This window comes from Strix uralensis, chromosome Z (genome assembly GCF_047716275.1).
Source record: "Strix uralensis isolate ZFMK-TIS-50842 chromosome Z, bStrUra1, whole genome shotgun sequence".
Taxonomy (NCBI): Eukaryota; Metazoa; Chordata; class Aves; order Strigiformes; family Strigidae; genus Strix; species Strix uralensis.
Window position 1 is genome coordinate 36129781 of NC_134012.1, and position 18037 is coordinate 36147817.

Genomic DNA, 18037 nt, shown 5'->3' on the forward strand with positions numbered 1-18037 from the left:
GTGTAGTACAGTAATAGAATATACTTGTATATATTTTACAGTACTGGAAGATATCGTCCTGTAACTTTTACTTTATGGATTTCGTGTGATATGTAGCGGATTTTTCTTCACCTTCCCTGTGATTTGATCAAACTTTCCTTGTGCATTGAATCTTATTTTATTATTAGATAAAAGAATAGAACTCAGTTGCAGTTTTTTTTCCAAAAATTCCCTGAGTAAGATACTATTTGAGGCCTGGAAAAGCTCAACAAATACTGTCATAATAGGAATTTCTTTTGTGCTCAAAGAAACGTCTTCATTGAATTCAATGTGATCTGCTCATTTAATTAAAGCTAAGCAGAGAGCTAAACTGGCTTTCTGAACCTTATCTAATATGTAAAGTTCTGTGGATAATGTATGGTTTTGTCAGATAATATTTATTCACCATCAAATCTCACCGCAAAAAAATCCATTGGTTTGGGAATAATTATTCACATGTAGACCAGAGATTACATTTCAGCTCTGGCAGTATGATTTTCTCATAGATTGTCATCGAAAACCAGTTTGGGTTGCAATTGAATCAGTACTCTTAGACTTGTTCACTGGAGTGGTCCATGAATTATTCATTATTAGTAACTACCAATATTCACTATGAAAGTGACTTTACTAACCCCTTTATGCATGTGCTTATTTCTGCTGAATTCAATGAAATTTCAACACATCCTGGGTATGGTCGTAAAAGTAAGTTTTATTGGCTCTAGTCTTGAATATAGACCTCTCTGTGGTGAGACATTCTTTTGTGTTTTGAACTTGCAGGGAAGAAATTACAATAGAGGATGTAGCTGCATAATTTTTTAAATATTGTATGATTTAGTATTCTGATAGACTATGCAATAACACCTCTGTGTACCATTCTATATAGGTGCTACTAAAATGCAAGAAATAGTTGCCTTGGGTTTCTATCAGCCATATATCCTACTTGGAAGTTTGAATTCTCTCCCCTTGTTTGCAGTTGTCTGTTTCATGATGGATTTTAACCTAACAGTCCCTCTTTTCTCTCTTTCCTGGCCTAGGTAAAGGTTTTCCTGATTATATTCTTATGAAAAGATTTCAAGAGTCATAAGAAATTGGGGAAATACTTTTGCATTCCTTTATGCTGTGAACATTAAGTGAGTTGATTCTCTTGCACTCTCCTACTGTATCTTTTTACCTTACTTTCATTTCCTTTGCTTCTGTCCTAATCTGTTAAATAAATTTCCCTCATTGTGAAGTTAGGGAACAGAAGATTGGTGGAGCAGGGTGCTCAGTATGGTTAGCAAGGTAGGTGCATGTAATAGGTGAATCGGTAAGAGATGGTTTTGTTCCTTATTTGAGGAGTTGGATTTCCTAAGAAGATGAAGGAGCAGGGTCATGGGATTGCAAAAAATGGCTCTCTGACCTGAAAGTATCCAGAGGTCTTATCAGCACATCTATTCATTTTTGTTGTGTGCCCCGGTACAACAGTGGTTGATAGAAGATTAAATTCCAAAAATGATCTTCATTGTGATTGGTTTTACTTAGTATTTGGATTGGAGCTAAGTGCTGACACATGGAACACAGTGTAGACTCAATGTCTCAATTCATGCCTTAAGGTTAAACTGGTGCATATAAGTACCATTTAATCATTTTCACTAGCTCAGAATCTCACGTACCATGAAATTAATTTTTCAGTTGATCCCTCACATGAATGATAACATTATTTTTTTCCTCAAGATAATGGTTTACACCTTACATGTCTATTGTATTTGGATATACTATGAAATATATGACAATCTTTTTGCTGTTTGTTTTAGAGGTAAAATCTTTCAATCATTTTTTAAAAATTAGTGGCAATGTAAAAAATCCAAGCTAGTGCAAGAGGATATCTTCAGTCATTGACAGCTATTCTAAGCTTTCAATCATCCACCAGAGGCTGATTGAAAAGTATAGATCATTATGACCTCACAGTGTTTTTAATGAGGAAATCATTACATCATAATGGAAACCAATACATTGCTCAAGTTTGTGTTGAGCGAGGCCAAATGGCTGTCTCCTGGGAACCAGGGACTCTTAAGAAAAATGAGAGTCTTAGCAGGTAATGAGCTGAGCATGAACTCCCATTGCAGTTGTGAAAAACACTAGTGCAGTCCTTGAATGTATAAAGTAGAGGCTATACAATAGGAGCAGAGAGAATATGTTTTCTTTCACTTGGCATGATTTGACTGCTCCTAGAATGCTCTATGTAGCTCTAATACCCAGAATCCAGGAAAGAGACTGGTGGAAGTAAGAAGCATTTGATGAAGACTTATGAGAAGGATTTTAAAATATACCATTCCAGAGAACAATTTGAGGTTTTCAGAGAGGAAGGTAACTCAAGTTTAAATACCGAAGAAAAAGAAATTTGCTTTTAGAGTCTTCAGTCTAGCAAAGGAGGATTGAAAAAAAGATTCAAGGACACAGAGCTGAAACAAGATAGAATCATCCCAGGTATGAGGTCTGTAACTTTTGTCACTGTAATTGACCATTGTCAACTGGAGTCAGAGAACTGCAGTGATATTGGACAATTAATCTGAAAAGAATTAGGAAGGAATAACTGCTTGTGGTTAGCACTGGGCAGTCTTTCTGAAGTGAATAAAAAAAAGTCTGTTCTGTAGGAAGCATGAAAAAAATAGAGACAGGAAGAAAGATAAGTTTAATGATGTGAGCTGAATTAATGAAAAGTACAAACAGGAAGTTATCTTCTCAACTGCAGTAACACTGTTCATTTATCTGAAGAACTGATGGGATAAATGCATGTACTTCGTAGAGCACAGCAGAGCAACAGTATTTTTGTGATGAAACCCAAAATGCATTTAATAGTGCTGTTGAGAGATGTAAACATGGATGATAAATCAAAGAAAAGTCAAACCAATGTTTTATAAGGGTGTAACTGAAGCCAAGGAAGGGTGTCAGAATGATGTTCAAACATCGGGTTATAAAGAGGAGAAATTCTGAGGCAGAGGAAGAAGCCATCACCACTCAAGACATACAAATATAGAGTCATGGCACAGGGAAAATGGATAATGAAACAAAGGGAGTAACCTAAAGGAAGTGAATGTTCCACAGTGTGCAATAGGAACATAAGAGAATGAGTCTTTATCAGAAGAACTGCAAAGAGAAGGAAAAATAACTTTTGTGGGGTTTAGGATTACATTGGTCTGACACAGCTCTTTAGACTTGCTGATTGCAGATAGGATGCATAGCTTGGTAAGGAAAATTCAGAAAAGAAAAAGATAAATAACCATCTTTTAATATTTGTTTCATATTCTTTTGTCTACCAGTAAGGTTGAGTGTAAGGAAACAGGTTCTTTTCGTGAGGTAGGAGTGAAATATCTGAAGGAGAAAGCTTTTCATTTTAATTGGGTGCATAGGGACAGATTAATATTTTTGAGTCAAAATCTTGATAAAGGACTTAAGTTGAGATATTTTGTTAACAGACTGGCTTCCAAAGAATAAAAATACTTATTTTTTAAAGTATTGTTTGCAATAGAAACTTTGGCAGAAAAAAAGAAAACTAAATTTACTATGAGAAACAAATGAGGGAAAGGCATTCTGATAGTAATTTCAATTAAAAATCTACAGGTGCTGCACTTCTTTGGAAACATAAGTTTTCAAGCTCTGTTACTAAAACTGAAGTTAAGATAATGTGCTGGGTTTGTGTGTGTGGCGGAAGTTTTTGGTAGCAGGGGAAAGGGCTACAGCAGTGGCCCCTGTGAGAAGCTTCTGGAAGCTCCCCTGCCTCCAAGTTGGACTGCTTCTGACCAAGGCTGAGCCAGTTAGCGACGGTGGCTGCGCCTCTGCTATAATGTGTTTAAGAAGGGGAACCTGGAAAGAGGAAGGTGGAGTTGTGAGGAGGAGTTGCGAGAAGGACACCTACGCAAATACTGAGGTCAGTGGAAGAAAGGAGGAGGAACGGAGGGAGGTGCACTGGAGCAGAGACCCCCTGCATCCTGTGGTGAGAGGGCAGGGCTGCCCCCACTGCCAGACATGGAGGTCACCAGTTGAGCGGGTGCTGGCCTGCAGCCTGTGGGGGGCTCCACACCAGAGCAGGTGGCTGCGCTTGAAATACGCCGGGACTCTGTGGGAAGAAGGCAGTCCTGCTGTTGTAGTTCAGCACTGGGAGGACTGCAACACACAGTGAGGACCCATGCTGGAGCAGCACAGGAAACGTTGCAGCCTGTGAGAAGAACTCACGTTGTGTTATAGACTATCTTGTCAAAATGATGCAAGTTAGGACAAATTAGATTTCAATTATTTATTTTAGTAAGCGGCAATAAGCAAAATAGCGCTGGGCGGCCGGGGAGTCCCTGCTCCACCAACGGCGCGCACTCACTTCCCGAGGGTCCGTCTTTTTTATATCCTCCGCCTTCCGTTATCGGGTCTCTCTGAGAGGTGTATCCTGCGTCTGCGCACTTTGCAGTTAGGGGGTCGCTCCATCCGGGTCTTCCTCACGTCACCAGCTTCTCGTATTTCCTACTTTCCTGAGAGTGGTTCACAAAGTCTTTGTTTATATCTTACAGAATATAGACACTACCCCCTTTTTTTTTTTTTCTTCTTCTCCCCTTTGTCTTTTTCCCCTTTGTCCTTCTTCCCTTTCTCCCTCTTTTCAGTCTTTTGCCTAGTAGAAGTCCTTGTTTCAGCATTTCAACTTAGATAAGCACTTACAGTCAGTTAGTCGTTACACAGTGTAATAGTTAAGATTAAGCTTAGGTCAACATAGTTTATGGAATAACGTCATGAGTTCCCAGTATCTTCAATGGAATTTGATGAACAAACAGTTTACTGTCTATCACACGTTGGAGAAACCTCCTTGTGGAGGACTGTCTGCTGTGAGAGGGACATCACGCTGGAGCAGGGGAAGAGTGTGAGGAGTCCTCCCCCTGAGGAGGAAGGAGTGGTAGGACTGACTGCACCCCCTATTCCCTGCCCCCTGTGCTACTGGTGGGGAGAAGGTAGAGAAATTGGGAGCAAAGCTGAGCCTGGGAAGAAGGGAGGGGTGAGGGAAGGTGTTTTTAAGATGTGTTAATGCTTCTCACTGTCCTACTCTGTCTGTTAGTGTTGTGGTTACTGTCTGAATTTAAGTGATCTTTTCCTTCCCCTAATGAGTCTGTCTTTTGACCATTACCATAATGGATGAGTCATTACACCCCCACCCCCCCCACACCCATCCCCCACCCACCCACCACCCACCCACGCCCCCCATCTCGATTCCTAAGACTTTGCTCTGTTTTCTCCTTTCCATTCTTGAGGGTGAAGGGGGGAACGAGTGGCTGCATGGTGTTCAGTTGCTGTCTGAGCTCAAACCATGACAGATAATCAAAGGAAATCTAAGCAGTAGGAGAAAAATTTCTGTTGTTTCCTTAAGAAAGCCTATATTGACGCCTGAAACTACAGGTAGCATATGATGATTTACAGTCTCAAGAGCACTACTTGGAGTAGTTTCCCTGAAGAAGAGAAAAGTCTGATGTTCTGTTTTTAATGAACGTAATTTTGATAAGAAGGAATTACGTAGAGCTTAGAGTGCATTTTATTGCAGCCCGTTGTCATAAATATTGTGTACACTTCAGAAGGTACTTGCATCTTATAGTAAATTCTTCAAAAGATTATGAATATTGCATTGTCCTGTGTTTTTATGTTTCTGTCAAGGATTGTAAAATTAGTCTCATTTCCATTTTTCAGCTGCTGCTTTGTGATATTTGTTCTTACTTTTCATAAAAAGGAGTTAAAAACTTCGTTATATGTACAAATACATATTTTCTCACTTACATATACTCACTGTGTATCTCTAGACTTGTCTTTACACTGGCAGCTTTTCTAGTAGACATCCTGTGTAGGGTATTCAGTTTATATATGTCAGATCCTCAAGGGCCATGGCTTTTGCCAGATGAAGCACTTTTGATTTTGAGGCTGATGAAACACAGTGCTATTATTGATCTGTGCATGACACAGCCTGTCTCTCTGCTGGCAGAGTGTAGCAACATTTATCCAGGAATTTGTGAAATGTCACTCGGATCATGTTCATAAGGTAAACTGTGCAAAAACCAGGATCCAAGCTGAGAATCTATGAGGAATTGGACGTGACTCTTGCTCCTTCTTTCTATCTTCTAGGTCAGCCAAGTGGTATGAGTTAAAACAATGTCTGTGTTTTGTATTATGTGTTGAAGAAAGTATGATTATCACTAGGAACGCTTTGTACAACGTAGTCACACTGTTGTTTTACTCAGTTTTTTAAGTCACTTGGGAGAACAATATTTTAGGTCAGTGAAAGTGATCTAAACATTGCAAGTCTGTAATTTCTGTTTGTAACAAAATGATGGCTTCTGTATAGCTCCAATCAGGAAGCTCTGCCTATATTTTCTAAGGAATTTTAACTTTTCTTGCTTCACTTTGCCTTTAGAGATGTGTGGCAATACATGTTTGTCACTAAGATCTCCGTAAGCAATAGTGATCAGAAAGGGTGCCTGACCGTTTCTACACGTAAAACTGCCAAAATACTGTTATTTACATGTTTTATATCTTTATAAATTATGATTGAAAAAAGCTGTGCATTTTTGTTAGTATCAAAAGCATGTCATGTAAAAAATAATGACAACTGAGGTAAATAATAAAAGAGCAAGCTTCCATATACTATTTATGTATCTGTGAAGAGTCAAATGTGACTTTTCCAGATGTTTTTATAAGTAGTGTTTCAGCAGTAGACTTGCTGTTATCTGTAAATGGGTGTTGCACCTTCTTATTAAAAAAAATTGTTTTAATGTGTAAAAAAGACACAAAAAACTGCAGTTCTTAATTTTAATTTTCTGTTTCTAAACCGGTTGTAAACAATTTGAAAGTTAGTCATGAAGGAAAAATACAATTTTTGTGATATTTGCCAACATTTTTCCATTTTAAACATTAAAATCTTTAGAATAGAGTCTCTAGATCATTTGATTTAAAAATCAGTTACTAGTTATAGCATAAAGAAACAGGTTTTATTGAAGTTAAAGATTTGAGTTTGGCTATCTTGGGTTTTTTTTTCCCCAAGTGTAATAAGGATTTTCTTTTATTTCTCTAAGATAATTTCTGTAGTTTGAATTCCACGAGATCAAACCAAGACTTAAATGAAGTATCACATGTGAATGACCACTTAAATGTACTTAGTCTCTACTTTTTAAAATGTTTTTCCCATATTGGTACATAAAAATATAGTAAGCCAAGAGGGGAAAAGTTGTTGGCTGTGAAAATTTATTTGCATACATGATGCATATATTTTTACATGTTATCCCTCCATTTACAAGATTGACATATGTGAGATGCAAACTCATGAGTTATGGAAAAAGCCAAAATTGTGCTTAGTTGGTTGGCCTTTGGGGTGTTTTTTTGGCTTGTGAATATGTGTGTTTATTTTGCAAATGTCCACAGGTTGGTGTATGTGTCTCAGGAACATGAAGATGGTATTTCATAGCATGAAGGCCACCTGTTTGTCAAATCTACCGCTCTTCATAGTAGAACCATTGCCACATTGCCAGCTTGTTAGGCATTATTTCTTACAGAGCATTTCACAGAGGACATTTATTTTGCTACTTAGCAGCGTTCAGGCACTCTGTGAAATACTGTATCTTGTTTTGGGCACCACGCATAAAATACAAATATTGGAAGAAAGGAACAAGAATTCTAAGAAGTTTTGAACATGTTAACTATGAGAAAAGATTGAAGGAGTCTAATTAATGACATCTATAAATTACACATCAATGGTAAAGGAGTGCAATAGCCACCTTCTGATGTGTAAAATATTGTTTAAAAGGGCTAGCGGTCAGTTTGTGCTTTCATATCCTTTAAGGAGAATAGATTTAATTTTTCAAGAAAGATGATTTATCTGTAAGGCAAATTTTCTCTCTTAGGGCACGGAAGAACTGAAAAAGGCTGCCAGAAGAATATTCTCTGTAGTTAAACCAAAATTTTCTGGAATAATCTACTTATAACGTGCTAAATTTAATGTATTCTTGACATCATTACCAGTCTTTCTATTGTAGCAATTAATTTTTTTGTCCTCATTCTCAAATGGAAGCACTCTTTTTTTTTAGGTAAGTAGCACAGGAAAAATACCTTAGTACTGAAAAGTTTGAACAATGGATCTAGCAGCTAGTCCTTGCAAACTTTTACTCCTTGGACACGAAGTTCTTGTTTTCCTCCATCCAGCTTATTTTTGGTTTCTAGTAAGGTGTATCAGTGATCAGAAACCAGGACCATAACATCTCCCACATCTTGTCCTTGGGAGAAGAATGTCAGAAAGAAACATACTTGGTCCTAGAGTTCTTTTGAACTCTCCCAGATTTCAGAAGAGGAATCTTCTCCTTCACCAGCTCATCACTGTTAGGTATTCTGCAAAGCACCAGTTTCCTGTGTTTGACCCTACTTCTTACCCATCCCACACTGAGATTTCTTTGTCAAGTTTATTCCACAAAGGGAATTGGCATTTTTGTTAAAGCTTGCATCTTACTCCAACTTTCTCATTCCCACGATCCTTTGTTTGAGTTTGTATGTTCAAAGTTAATGCTGGTGCTCTGTTGTCCTGGCTACTGTCTTTCACTACAGAAAGAAACTTCAGAAAACACATCTATAGCCACGAGTACAAATCAGAATAGTATAGCCATCTCATCACTTTAACAAGAAAAATGCATGAGCCTTCAGACTGCATTCGATATGTTTTCGGTCTTTCTAGGCATAAAGGAATAGGAGTCAAGAACTAAGGCATCTTCAACAGAAGAAAAGCAAAGCGTTGCAACTATTTCTGAGACAAAAAAATGGTATCAGGGAACTGCACCTGAGATTCCTTTTTTAACATGGTTAACTACAACATTCCCTCATTGGGATTGTCTTCATTTTTCTCTGCCTTAGGCCACAGCTGTTGCACGCAATGAGTACAGGCTCACAGGATTCTTTGACATCCCTACAGAAGTCAGGCACTATTACTCTCCTTGTAGTCCTAAGGGAAGAGTTTTTGTGGTTTTGAAGCAATGCTTGTTTGCCTGAAGTGCCTGGACCTCATGGACTCAGTTACTTCTAGAGGAGGTAGAAGAATGTTTATACTTCCTTACCAATGCTTTGCACCATCTCATTTGCTCACCTGAAGTTTCATTGGCAATTAATGAGGTAATAAGAGACTGTTCCCATAGCTTGTGTTATGTTCAGGCTTATTTTGCATCGCTCTAGGCTACCTTTGATACCTAATGTGGCAAGAACTTCAGTTGCTTTCTCGGCAATGGAGACTGCGTGACTAGCCAAAGCATTTCCTCCTAAGATTCACAGGCACTGGAAAAGGATTTATTCTTTGGTGGCTGAACTGGTCTGTCTGTGTAGTTTTCTGTTCATTCATAGATTCAAAGGTAGACCTGTGGTCTTTAGGGTGTTATGTACACCAAAGAGAAATGTGTGATTTTGTCTATACTCTTAACTCAGTGAAGCAAGCAGGAGAGAATGAGGGAGGTACTAAGAGACAGCAGCTGTAGATCTGGTTCAAGATGGGACATTGAATTGCAGGGGTTAGGCACAACTACAATGTTGTCCTCAAACTATTCATGTACATGAAAATAATTAACTGCCCAAAAGAGTCATAATATTGATGATAATCATGATAAAGGGAAAATATATTTGATTTTATACATTAGGCTGAGAATACAGCTTCTTCTTGTGATGGTCTCTTCAGCTATTAAATAAGTAATATAAGGAGTAATTTACCCTAAACTGTTCATTTATGCCTGTAATTTTAGCAAAGGTTCCAATGATAACATACATTACAAATAAAAGATAAGACTGTGGGGGTTAATTGACAAAAATCCAGGCATGAATTACCACTTTAATTTATATGCAGTATATTGTAGTGGTAATTTTCAAATGCAATTCATGATTTTGAAAAATATCCCTGTCTTTGCATCCTCCCCACAATGTCTGCCATCAGCTGCCTCAGAAGTGGCTAGCAATATGCCTTTCTTTTCTTACATAGAACCATACGTAATACATTAATATTTGTATAGTATCACCTTTATATGACTAGAAAAATTCCAGGTTTTTTACCTTTTGGTTTTCCAACTCTTTATTGTGTACTTGTGTTTTTGACCTGCTCTATGAGAACATTGAATTTTCCCAGTTATTATATTTGTTAATACACTTTACACTTAAAATGTTTTGCTTTTACACAGCTGTCTACATAAAAAAAAAATAATCAAGAAAGCTTCTGAGGACATTTTTTTCAGCTTTTGGATATCTGAAGCAGTTACAAAGGAGATGTTTAATAATTGTATAAAATTAAATATAGAGCTGTCTTTATAAATGTTTTGTTCCTTGAATATTGCAACTGACTTCTGAGAACAGCTCTGATGTACATATTTTTTAGTAATTTTTACCTGAAAATATTTATATCACTTCCTCAAACCTTTGTGTCTTTCAGACATGTTTTCTGTAAGTTGACAGAAAATGGTCTTTAACAGTTGAAAAGTTGAGATTTAAGCAGATGAAAATAATATATAAAGAGGAGGCCAGAGTATGGGAGATGGAACAGCTTTCCCTACAAGCACAGAATCCCTGCCCACGTACATTTGAGATGCAGAAGTATTTCAATAGAAAATGGTTCACTCTCTAAAACAGATGGAAATGAGGAGAGGTTAAATTAATATTTCACCATTCTTTCAGCTGTTTTGTTTCTTTCTTGCTAATACATTATTTTAAAAATAATTTGAATTTTTAAAGATAGAAAGCTTGTATTCTTTGGAAATAAGAGGGTAAATCAAAAGGAAGTTTAGAAACAGTCTTTAAAATAGCATTTTCATTTTGGTTTCTCTCTATTTTATGTGAGCTATACGGAAAACAGATGGAAGCATTATTAATTTTTTCCCCCAATGAGTTTTAGTGCAGCATATTTGTATGTGTTATCTGAAACATATGAATACTTAGTATTGCTGCTGTTAAATTCGTAATGAGTTGTAGGGATTGTGAAATTCCCTGACTGGCTCTCATGCAAGTAGTTCATTTGCAGTGCTTAGATGTGTTAAGATTAAGCAGGGGGAATATGGCAAGCACTATCCCTGACCCTAGATGAAAAATTCAAATCTCTAGCTTTATGAGTTTGCCCCAACTCTCGTGTTTGGTGAGAATCAGATAAATACTGAGTAACCCTGCAGAAAATCTTGCAGTAAAACCTGGTCCTAACCATAAAAGATTGCATGGATTCCATGTCTTATATTGAAAATCCGTTAGGAAGTACAAAGGCGTGGAAATACTGAGGCAAATTTTATGCATCAGATGGAAGTCTTTGTATATAGCAATACTTGATGTGCACAGGCATGGTAGGTGTTGGAATACACAAGCTAACTTGAATTTGTTTAAATAGTAATGGTAGGTACATGGAAACTTTTGGACTTCAGCCACATTTTCACAACTGGCTTGCTGTAACATTCAGATATTTGCAAGTGGGACAAAGTATTGTGAAATATCTCTGGTTATATTTTACTTTTTTTATTTAATTGTAGTAAAACTTACATAATGTATCATGTTGTGTTTGTTTAGATATTAATACTTCAGATAAGTTTAAGTATGTAAGATATAGTATAATATACTGTAATCTTAAATAATTTTTAAGAAATATTAAGTTCTGTAATTTTTATCTGGAAATGTTAAGGTCCTGTACATCTGTATATTCTGGCAGTTTGCATCTCCGCATTGGAAAATCAATCCCTACAAAAATTAAAGCACACAGTTGTGATCATGTAATTGATCATAATGAAACTACTTCTATAAGCAATGTTACATACATAGTTAATAGTCCTTATATTCCTTTGAAATTTGCAAGGACAGATGGAATGCTGCATCTGCGTTACTACAAAAACAGGATAATGTTCTTAATATGTACAGAAATTAGGCATGGGAAACAGAAATATTTATTCTGTATGAGTAAATGAAAGTGATAGAAAATGCAAGCTAAAATGGAATTGCTGCAGGTCAAAACCCTTATCTTTGAACTGGTGTTACCGTTACACAGATGACATATCTCAGAAGCATTTTCATCATATTAAAAAAAATGTTACTTATAGTAAGTTTTTTTTCTTATTTTCCATAATTTATTTGAAAAATCATTGGTTGCACAATGTGCAGTTCCGTACTCAGGCTTGTCTGTTGTTTATAATCGCAGATGATTTCTTGGAGAATTTGGCCCAGAATATGTTACTCCAGTTCATTTATACATTAATTTTTGACTGTTTCTTTAGAATAGATATATGTGTTCTTGTCTTGATCTATGTGGCATTATCATTCTTTAAAAAAAGTAAAACACAAATCAAAACAAAATTTAAAATGGACCTATCTGCTCTGATTTTATTGATTTTATTTTTGTATTGTTTCATAAGATGCTGTAGCCAGATCAGATGTTGTAATACTAGGCTCTTATAAGTTGTAGAATAAATTTAGCTATAAATTAGCTATAAAATATCTGAATTAAAATTACAAGTAAAACATTTGTTTATGAAGTGGCATACAGTAAATAGCCCTTTATAAACAGTGATTACTCTGATTAGTACTAGCACATGATTTAAGAAGACATTCAAAGACTTTGATAAGAGTGTTTGTTAGTGATAGTGATTACAACTGTATTCCCAATAATAGCTGAATTTATAATTTGTATGTGTGAAGGGGCCATTCTGTAGATAACAGTGTAAACATTGCTTTTATAAAGCTGATGAACTGTAACTGTGTTACAGTGACATTATCAATAGGACAACTATGTTTTTTCTTTAGTAAAATACTTGAGATGAGAAATATATCTTTTAACTGCATGCTGATATCTGTATTTCTCTGTTGGGAACTAATTTAAACACTTCATGAGAGATTGACATTTTCAGTGCCTTAAACATCCTTAAAAGCTGCTTTGTTCATTGCAAACCATATTTAGTATGACCTCCTAATAATGTAGCACACCTCAAGTGTCATGCCTGTCTTTACTGTGCACATTGGAGCTCTGTTCATCTATACTAGACAACTTCAAGGAAAGATTTTTTTTTTTCCTTGATAGGCAATTAGCAGTAATTAGGAAGATTCACTTCAGTAAGATGTCAACACGAGATTGTTTAAAAAAGTTGAATGTCAGTGGCTTTAAAAGAGGTTTTTTTTCCCTGACAAATAGGTATGGCATGTGAAACATGAAATGTTAATTTAACTTTTCTGCTTATTATTCATGTACAATATTATTTTGTCATTCAGATACTACACTGACAGAGTGCAAAGGGTGTTAAAATAGTGCTGCTAGAATAAAAAGAGGATTAATCTACCATTGGCCAATTAGCCAAAGGGTACTTAATGGTCTCTAAAGGCTACTGAAGTCTTAACTAGCTAAAGCACTGGCAAAAAGTCCTCTATATTACCTTCATTTACTTGACATTTTGTGAAACAGTCAGCTGCTGATAACTGCATTTGGCTGTAAAAAAAATAAACTCAGTGGTACAGTAAATTTTCCTAAAATTTCAGAAGAATAAATGACAAATAACTTCTACATTTTATAACTTTTTATTGGGTTTGGGGGTCTTTGTTTCTATTTAGGGATAAGATATTAAGTCACCAAAGACTTCTGTTTCGTATTTTGTCTTCATGGCTAGAATACTAAGTAATCAACCACTTACAGCACTTGCATGAAAAAAACTTTCACTGAGGATTTGGAGTTATTTGCCTTTTCTCTATATGATCACATTAAGTATGCAGCACAGTTGGCTTTTTATTCTGGTGTATATATTTTCATATTTTCTGATGGCTACATACCATCTTTATTAATTTTTCTGTGACCCATCAGGCAGAGCAGGTTTTGATTCAAGAGAACAAAACAGGGTCAAGATTAGTGGGATTGACTCTAAATTTTGCCTGGGATATTGTAAATAGGTTTATCATTACATTATAATAACATTTGCTAGAGTATGTAAAATCATAAATACGTAACTTTGTGCCTGCAAATATGTTTTGAAAAGTTCTTTCATGGTTTGTGTGTGCAACAAGTACTGCTTATCTTGTATATTTTTCATGATCAAGCTAAAGCTGCGAGAAAATGGCATTCTATTTAAAACATTCAGCCGAGCCGTGTTAGATTTTAAAATAGAACTTGATGTACAGGAGCTATATATTTTAGCAAATGTATTTTATTACCTACTGTAGCAAAGTTTCTTAGAGAAAGGGAGGAATATGTTGACTTCAGGTTTCTTACAGATATCTCTATGCGTATTGTAATGTTTTCATCTGCCAGGATTTTAGGATGGGAAGCTTCATAGCAAATATGATTTTTACACATCTGAGGATATTAGTTATAGTTGGATTACAAAATGAGTAATAAGGTTATGTCATTGCTTAAAACGGGTTTCAAAAATACCTGGTTTACATCCTATTTTATAATTTTGCCTGGAAATACATTCTGTATAATATACCCTGCAATATAAATATATGGGATCATGTACAGCAGTGGCAGTGCAGTATCAGCCACCAGAAGTGTCATTTTCATGCATGACAGCTGCAATAGGAGGGTGACAGCTGTAGACTGAGCTAGAAGCTCCTCACAGGGTAGTTGTGACGCCAAGGAGCAATAGACCATTCCAGGAGCTTCCTACGTTAATCCATTGGGCCTTCCATGTAGCTGTCTTTCTGAGCAGAGGGTTTACAGTAAAAAGCCTTGCTGAGTCACTGGAAGTTTTACATTGACCACATAGAAGCTTGAGGTTTCATCATTTATCCCTTAGTGTACAGCAGAACAGAGAGTCATGGGTACACCAAGCAAGGAGATTAAGATAGATATTAAAATATTGAATCTATAAACATCTGTTAAGCCAAAACACTCGAGGAGATGCAACAGACAAAGGCGGCTACATCGTGGAGGAACAGCAGTAGCCTGCCTTTACTGACATCTAGTCTAGCTGGCGGTTAAGATTCTGCCTTTCATCCTGGTGACCTCTTTCCCTGGAGTAAATCCTTTTTTACTCCATCACTCAGGATTTGCGTGCATGGTAGCACATACACAACAACCCCTCTGTGTCTGAAAAAGAAAAAAGAACAAAAGATTTGACGTAAAATTTAGCAAGCGATGAGGGACAGCAGGGTAATGAACTTGCTTCTTAAGTAAACACAAGGTATGTATATCTTTTAGGCATAAATATCTTGCTGGAGCAGGGGGACTGTTTTTCATATCCTACATAGATTTATATAGAATTTTCACATAAATTTTCAATATATTGCAAATAGAAGAATAATGCAGTAGAATTACCAAGCCTGTAACACCTTTTACATTGTTTCCAGAGCTGTTAAGAGACAACCTTCCTGATACCTCTGATTGCAATTGCATGTCTGTCTTTGCTTTTGCAAGTTGGGGTGTGTTTGTCTTGTACATCATCCACTACTTTCACTTCACCCCCATAGTTCTGATGCTGTTTCTGAATTTATGTACATTAATATTTTAAATATTTTTTTCTACCTCCTCACTTAAGTAAATTTGCTAACCAACACAGCACTGTCCTCTTTGGCACCTGTCCCATGAAAGCCCTTTCTGTTTCAATATATTTGTTGTGCCCAGTGCAATCATGGCATTTTAGACCTATCCATTTTGGTGGCAGCAGTAGCCCAAGAAACTTCTGAGAGTCACAAGCTATCTTGGCAGATATGGCAGCATTTCTAATTTTAATCCGAGATATTGATCTAGCTATGAATTTTTTTTTCTTTTCTTTTTATGAATAATTTATTATAGAGACACTGCATGTAGAAATATGTTGGCTATACTGGACAAATTAACCTAATCATTATATCTTTCTGTACTATATCTTTCTGTACTACTACTATTTTTGCTTATTAAAGTAGCCTTCATTTTGTATTTTACTTCAGACTGTATTAATTGTAGGAATAATGTATCAGATTAAGGAATAGCCAGTTAGAAAATACATTAACACTATTTATCTCTTGTTCAATAATGACAGTAGATGCAGAAGAGAATGGAAAGATTAAGCCCTTTACTAAGAAGAGCACTTATCTCAGATACATATGAAAACCGCCCACTGGCTTTAATAAATGCACTTAAGTGTGAAATACTGTTAAGAGTTTTAATTTTAAATACAGGATGCATTTTCTTGTATCCATGATATTTTTTTTAAGCTAATGCAAAATCTACAAGCATTCTTATGCCATTCATAATGGGAATAAACATGACCATAAGTAGTTTTTCTTTAATTTGCATATGTATGTGATCTTCAGATGATCGGTATAGAAGTGTATGTGTATATAAACACATGTCTATAAAAAGTTTTTTCTAATAAACAGTATAGAATATAATTTTTAGTTAAATAATAAAATGCTTGGAAATAAAATGCTATCTTTAACTTTCACCTGTGGTTTTTTGTGTACTAGAATATAATCAGGTACACATCTAGTCATTTCAAGTTGTAGTGTCTTCTCCAGTTTCTTATCAGGATTCTTCACAAAGGAATTTTTTTTGTTCTTTGAGAGATTTCAATACCATTTTCTATAACTCTTCCTTACATTAAACTACCATATTAGAGTCTTCTTTGGAGTAATAAGTACTGTAGTTACCCTCTTAAGGAGCAGAGAGTTGTTAGGCCATTGGTGGCTTTTGGTTGACTATAGATTCATGAAAGTTAACCACTAGCATGAAGATTGTTTCAGTTCCTCTTTTTGCAGAACAACATTCAGTATTATCTAAATTAAAACAAATATTTTATTTAAAAGATTACTTCTATAAGGAGTACTGTGAAATACATTGTTACAAAGGTTGAATAAGTCTTGTCAGTTGTCAGTCAAGTGCAACAAGACAGAGTTTGTTTGCATGTTATTTATTTGAACTAAATCCCTAACAAGCCTCATCTGCTAATTGGACTTAGCATTTATGTTGCTAAATGAGAAGCATTTTGGCTGCAGTGTAGGGTGGTAAGACCTACCCAGTGGAATAAACAACTAACATCTGTTATCCTGTCCTGCTCCAGCTTGGCTTTTACCACTTAAGTACCTCAGCCCTAGAGTCAAGGTTATGGAATATGTGGTTCTCTGGCTATGGTGCATATATGTGAAAGGGAAGAAATAACACAACATGAGTAAAGACCAGCCAACCAGAAGATATTTAGTGCAGCTGGTCCATTTTGCTTTAACCTCTACAAGCCCTACAAATATCAAAACAAAAGCCAAGAGAAGGATGTATGCTTTACAGCAGTTGTCAACACAGCAATTCAAGTGAGCTTACAGTGGTCGCCATTAAAACAGATTCCACATTTAATCACCTTTAATACAGATTGATGTCTGAGAAACCTTGGTATTTCTTCATGCTCAGTGTAGAAATAATTGCTGAATCCCAGATTGGCTCTAGGTGAACAGGTTTCAACAATAACTACTGTTACAGTTTTGTGCGATAATTTTTGCCTGTCTTGGTAAAAATAGCAAAGTGTACAGTCAAAATTGAATTAACTTGACTTTTAAAAAAATTGCCTGTTTTTAACGTGGTTGTCTTTTTCCTGCTGTGTTTGATCTTTGTGTGGACTAGAGAATTCAACCAATAGCTATGCAATATAAGTACAGATAATACATACTGTCATTCCTCTTGAATTCTGAACCAGAGAAGCATCTCATATGATCAACCAGAAATATTTTTAGGATGCAATTGTGATTGTTTCTTCTGCTTGTAAAACAGATGTTGACCTCCAACCTGGCCAAGTGGCAACAGGAGAAGGAAGATTTACAAGGAAAATTGAAGTTGAGAGAACATCTGTCTCAAACTGCTGGCAAGAGTGAAGCCACACCAGCTCCTTCAAAGAACATTGATTTAGAGATGAAACAGCTGCAGTGCAAACTAAAGGTGACAGAACAGATTATCTAGTGCTGAGGATAATTCATATGAACAGTATTTTGTAACTGGGTTGAGCAGATATACGTATACTCACATATGCATATCATTTGTATATCTTAGCCAATGATGAGCAACTTTGGTGTTAGATAACCTTTTATGTTA

At 36.0% G+C, this 18037-nt stretch overlaps 1 protein-coding gene across 1 annotated transcript in view; it reads left to right on the forward strand.

The window, feature by feature from the left end:
* Nucleotides 1–18037, forward strand: part of CNTLN (centlein) — a 206565-nt gene that overhangs the window by 153679 nt on the left and 34849 nt on the right. The window contains exon 18 of the mRNA XM_074856182.1: nucleotides 17720–17884. Within this exon, the coding sequence (XP_074712283.1) occupies nucleotides 17720–17884 (165 nt within the window). The remainder of the gene's footprint in view (nucleotides 1–17719; nucleotides 17885–18037) is intronic.